Consider the following 5,167-nt stretch of genomic DNA (forward strand, 5'->3'; position numbering starts at 1 on the left):
GTATTTTTGTGTTTATAAAATGCCTGAGTGGTCTGTTGACCGACCGTTGTATTTATTCAAATAATCGTATTGGGCAGGTTACAATTTAAAAAATGTTTGTCATAATCATGTCTTGTGATTTTTTGAAAGTAGTTTTACTTTTAAACTGTAAGTGTATTTATTTTAGTTATAATGCAAATACAATACAAATTAAGCCAAGATTTATAATAATCATCATTTTGAATGTCTGACTGGGCCTCCTGTCACTTTATGTTCAACAAATTGAGCCCCGAGGTCAAAAAGGTTAAGAACGCCTGCTATAAATGGTCAGCCCCCTATTCTTTCTAAATAGCCTCCTAYTGCTAAAACCTTTCAACTCCCTGAATCCTAGAACTTAATGTAAAATGCCCATAAATCCTAATCGTTTCTAACAAACGATTTATTGTCACTAGGATGAAGGATTTTAACCTTCATCATTATGATTTGTTAGCTGTGCTTACCTGMACTGTGTTTCAGGGCTCCAGGCTGAACGACCAGAGGTGTGCCGCTCCTCGTCCCACAACAAAAGGACCGACGGTTCCAAACGAGGATTTCTTTAGTCTCATCTTGCGCTCTCAGTCCAACAGGATGGAAGAGCAGCGGGTCCCGCCCCCCTCTGSTGTCAATCAAACCAAACCAGGCTGACGTCATGAAAGATTTGCCACAACGTATTAAATGAAGTAGGCAAGGTTTGTTTCCCACCATTTTCATTGCTTTTGTAACCCATAAAACAATCGATCCCTGCCTTTTTTTTTTTTTACATTTATTTTTTTATTTTTGGATCGTCCTGAGGACGTTCCTGTGAGTTGGAGTGGACTTAATGGACTTCAAAAAAGGAAGCAGGATTCCAGAAAATAAAGGACAGAAGTTCCGCTTTCATTTTGGGTCACAAATGGACTTCTTTTTTTTTTTCTTTTTTTTTTTTTTACATCAAACTCTTTCTGGAGGCTTGCATCAAGTCACGTCAGACTAAACCTGTATTCCAACATTGTTAGGAAAATAAAAACTATTTCTGTTCTTTGATCCTGGACAATAAGTTTTCACAGTAAAGCCAACTGGRATAATGCAGGTTTAAACTGATCTCAGATCCGTGCAGCTCTAACTCATCATGAGGGCTCAAATTGCGGAGCTCCACTGAAATAAGAGGCCAAATCGTCAACTATTCTGCTGAGTGCTGGATTCGTTTACAGTATCAGCTTCTGGATATTGCTTCCGGAGATTTAAAGACTGTCGCTTTTACTGTGTTAAAGGTTTTACGAGTCGTTTTATTACTATAAACCAAAATGGGATTTTTTTTCRTCATTGTAACGAGCTTCTACAGAAGATTAAAGTGAGCGGGGTGAATAATAATTTTGACTYTTTTATACTGATGCCTTCTCCTGACAGTGGAGAAATAAAAACTCATTTAATTTACATTTCAGCATATTTATTTATTCATGAGTCACATAAATGTGCAACATTGTAGTTTTTATTGGTGACAATGTGATTTAAAGTTTGTTACAGTATCTTTTTTTTTTTGTCTCCACATTGTTAAAGTGCTTCTTACAAAGTGCTCTCCAATCTGAACCATCACACCAGAACTCTTCAGTTCTACATTCAGGTCCAAATGACTTGATTCTTTTGAGCGCTGATGAGAAACGTTCCTTCACCCGACCGAGCTACAAAAAACTGGGAAAGTGTCCAGCTCCCTTTCACTGAATTTAAAAAATATAAAGTGCAAAATAATACAATTTGTCGTTTTTTTTTTTACACTACAGCTGAGTTTTGTTCCTGTCATTAAAAACAAAAAAAGCTACGCATCTGAAGTCAGCCTCTCGTGGCGCCTCTTGCATCTGAAATCAGGAAAAACATTTTCATTAGAACCACTGTGAAGAGCAGATGCATTCAAAGTTTTCTAACTTTGCAGTGACAAATAAGTCAAAGTGTTGCTGCAAGAAAGTAGCATTTAAAGTGCAGATAAACGTACCGTTATCTGGGAAAGGAAAACTAAATTAAAGCTTTAATTAGTTGTGATGATAAAAACTGTGAGCTTACCTGTCGATGCAGCAGGTGAGGAGGCAGCTGTTGGTCCTATCAAGTCTGAAGGCTCCAGATTTTGGCAGATCTGTACACACCGACAGGAACCTTTGCAGCTCTGTTGTTGGGACTCCGCTTTGTTGCTGTTGCTAAGAGGAGAAATCAGACGAATCGTTACGACTGAAGTAATGTCAAACAAGACATGTTTTACACTAAAATACAGGGTTGAGAGTTAGAAACTATGGCGCGATATGACGGGAAGATTAAGATTATTGCACAGCCATAAGTGCATCTTTGTAGCAGGAGGCTACATCTATTCCTAAAACCAGCTATTAATAAGATTAATGATGGCACCAGTAAGTGAAAGACCGGTGCTGGCAAACGAGAATTTGCGTTAGCATTGGAGAGGATAGCATCTAGCATGGATAAGCTGGCATTAGCATTGGAGGCTAATAACTAGCATGGATAAGCTGGTCAACGCTAATGCCAGCTTATTCATGCTAGTTGCAATCCTCTCTGATGCTAACACCAGCTTATCCATGCTAGCTATAAGCCTCTCCCATGCTAACACCAGCTTATTCATGCTAGTTGCTATTCTCTCTGATGCTAACACCAGCTTATCCATGCTAGCTATAAGCCTCTCCCATGCTAACACCAGCTTATTCATGCTAGTTGCTATCCTCTCCGATGCTAACACCAGCTTATCCATGCTAGCTGTAAGCCTCTCCGATGCTAACACCAGCTTATTCATGCTAGTTGCTATCCTCTCCAATGCTAACACCAGCTTATCCATGCTAGTTGCTAGCCTCTGATGCTAACACCAGCTTATTCATGCTAGTTGCTATCCTCTCCGATGCTAACACCAGCTTACCCATGCTAGTTGCTAGCCTCTCCGATGCTAACACCAGCTTATCCATGCTAGCTGCTAACCTCTGACGCTAACACCAGCTTATTCATGCTAGTTGCTATCCTCTCCGATGTTAACGCCAGCTTATCCATGCTAGCTGGAAGCCTCTCTGATGCTAACACCAGCTTATCCTTGCTAGTTGTAAGCCTCTCTGATGCTAACACCAGTTTACCCATGCTAGTTGCTAGCCTCTCCGATGCTAACACCAGCTTATCCATGCTAGTTGCTAACCGGTGCCGACCTATCATTAATCAGATCAATACAGTAGCTGGCTTAGGAATAGATATAGCCTCCTGCTACAAGGAYGTAGCAACCGCTGATTGYGAAAYAGTCTTAATTTTGGCCCTCGTATCGCGCCACAAGTAACAGTACATTTGTGGTTATCAGTATCACCTTGATTGTGTCGTAAGTGTCAGTGATGATGGTGATGAAAAGGCTGAGGATCATGTAAATGAAGAGGGACACRAAGGTGTAGATGTAAACTCTGCTGAACACCCACACCAGGCTGCTCTTCTGCTTCATGTCCTTAAAAGTGGGGAACATGTCATCTCCGTTGATGAGCGAGAACAGGCACTCTGAGCCGGTGTTTAAGCTCCGGAACTGCAACAAGGTCACAAATAATCAAAAACACGTCCAGTTTTAGTTCCTAAAGACCAGTTTTGTCTTTTCTTTGTGCTGTAATATGTTACCTTCTCGTGATAMGGACCAATAACAATCCAGCCACATAAAAGGTAACTCAGGTAAATGATTCCAGCGCAGCAGATGAAACGGATAACGTTTGGAAAAGCTGTCCTGAGCGTCACGATGAGAATCTGCAAAAAGACAATTTCTGTAAAATCTGTAAAGTTTATGGCCACTGCTTGGATTAATGGATTATAACTGCATTTTTTTCTTAGAAGAACATAAAGACCTTATTTTTCTAACTTGGTGCAAATTTCTAGGATGATTCTTGAAGCATTTTAAAGTTTGTTGGATCTTTTTCACTTGATGCCGAAGTGTTTTTTTAATCACACAAAAGCGAGAATCGATGCAAGGTATGTAATGTATTGAACTTGTTTGCCATATTCAGATCTAATTAATTCCTTCTGATCAGTAGGTGGTCTTTGACCTTACATTATACTTCCTGAAGTAGCCCATATAGCGGATGACGCCGATCCAAACAAACATGGTGCCTGTGCCGAGGAAGATGCTGCACACGTCGTAGCTTGTCAGGACCTACAGAGAGCGTTGATGACACRACAAATGATCCAGATATAGTTTACAATATGACCTGACTGAAATATAAGGCAGTCCCTGAAGAAAAGCTCGTTACCTTAGTCTGGATTTCGATCTTCAGAATGGAGCCTACGATGGTCAGTGWGTCGCTGATGATGATCAGGATATACCAACCGCTCAGAAACTCCAACCTGTCGGACCATGGCACGTCCTTACCACAGTTCTTTCTGCAGTGGTGGACGTACTCCTGTTCAGAGCAGAACAATGATTTTATCATAAAACTCTGAGGAAGCAAACCATTACCGGATCTAAATTTTAAGTAGCTTCAATGAATTTACTCTACAGTATTTTAGTCTTTTAGTTTGTTGCTGCTGCTCTGCCACTTTTAGCTTTTCTCTGTTTGATACATTAAGCTTTTAGCTTGTCTTTTGTTGCTTTTAGCTAGTGTGTTGCTACTTTTGTGCCTTTAGCTCACATTTTAATATATTTAACTTTCAGCTAGCCTTTTATTTATAACTTTAAGTCTGACATATTTTTTTCCATATGATTTTTGGAACATATTGTTGCACAATTTTTGTGCTTTTTCAACAAAGTGTATATCAAAMCGTTCAGCTCATTTAGGAAATTCTGGCTATGACTGTTGGTAATTCAGCAATTTAGACTTTTTGAGATATTTTGCTTTTTTTTTCTTGTTGAAAATGATTGGAGCTGTCTTCAACATCCTTTTCAGCATTTTTAGCTAATTTCAGTTCAATTCAATTCAAAAAATGTATTCATTTCATTAAAAAACAAAATAACTATTTACAATAGAAAACAAAGAATATACACGAATCAAAAATCTAAATAAAATGAAAGGTAGCAGAAGAATAAATCTTATGTCTGCCCCTTTTATCCCCAGAATATATTCAAAGAAAGCATAATTTACAAAACAGTACTAATTAAAAATAAAAATAAAAACATCAACTCAAACAACAATTCATATACAGCTTCACATTTTACTTTTCCATATAC

At 38.8% G+C, this 5,167-nt stretch overlaps 2 protein-coding genes across 2 annotated transcripts in view; one reads left to right on the top strand and one right to left on the bottom strand.

Annotated features, from left to right (window-relative positions):
• LOC106528256 (G-protein-signaling modulator 2) overlaps nucleotides 1–1,431 on the top strand; it is a gene marked incomplete at its 5' end in the record, with an annotated part of 6,514 nt that extends 5,083 nt beyond the window's left edge. Inside the window, 1 exon segment of the mRNA XM_014023380.1 lies at nucleotides 496–1,431. Coding sequence (XP_013878834.1) covers nucleotides 496–663 — 168 coding nt within the window.
• The window catches only part of mcoln3b (mucolipin TRP cation channel 3b), a gene marked incomplete in the record, with an annotated part of 15,121 nt that continues 10,885 nt past the window's right edge, over nucleotides 932–5,167 (bottom strand). The window contains 6 exon segments of the mRNA XM_014023381.1: nucleotides 932–1,850; nucleotides 2,053–2,183; nucleotides 3,335–3,541; nucleotides 3,631–3,753; nucleotides 4,055–4,156; nucleotides 4,254–4,403. Coding sequence (XP_013878835.1) covers nucleotides 1,811–1,850; nucleotides 2,053–2,183; nucleotides 3,335–3,541; nucleotides 3,631–3,753; nucleotides 4,055–4,156; nucleotides 4,254–4,403 — 753 coding nt within the window.

This window comes from Austrofundulus limnaeus, unplaced genomic scaffold (assembly GCF_001266775.1).
Source record: "Austrofundulus limnaeus strain Quisiro unplaced genomic scaffold, Austrofundulus_limnaeus-1.0 Scaffold365, whole genome shotgun sequence".
Taxonomy (NCBI): Eukaryota; Metazoa; Chordata; class Actinopteri; order Cyprinodontiformes; family Rivulidae; genus Austrofundulus; species Austrofundulus limnaeus.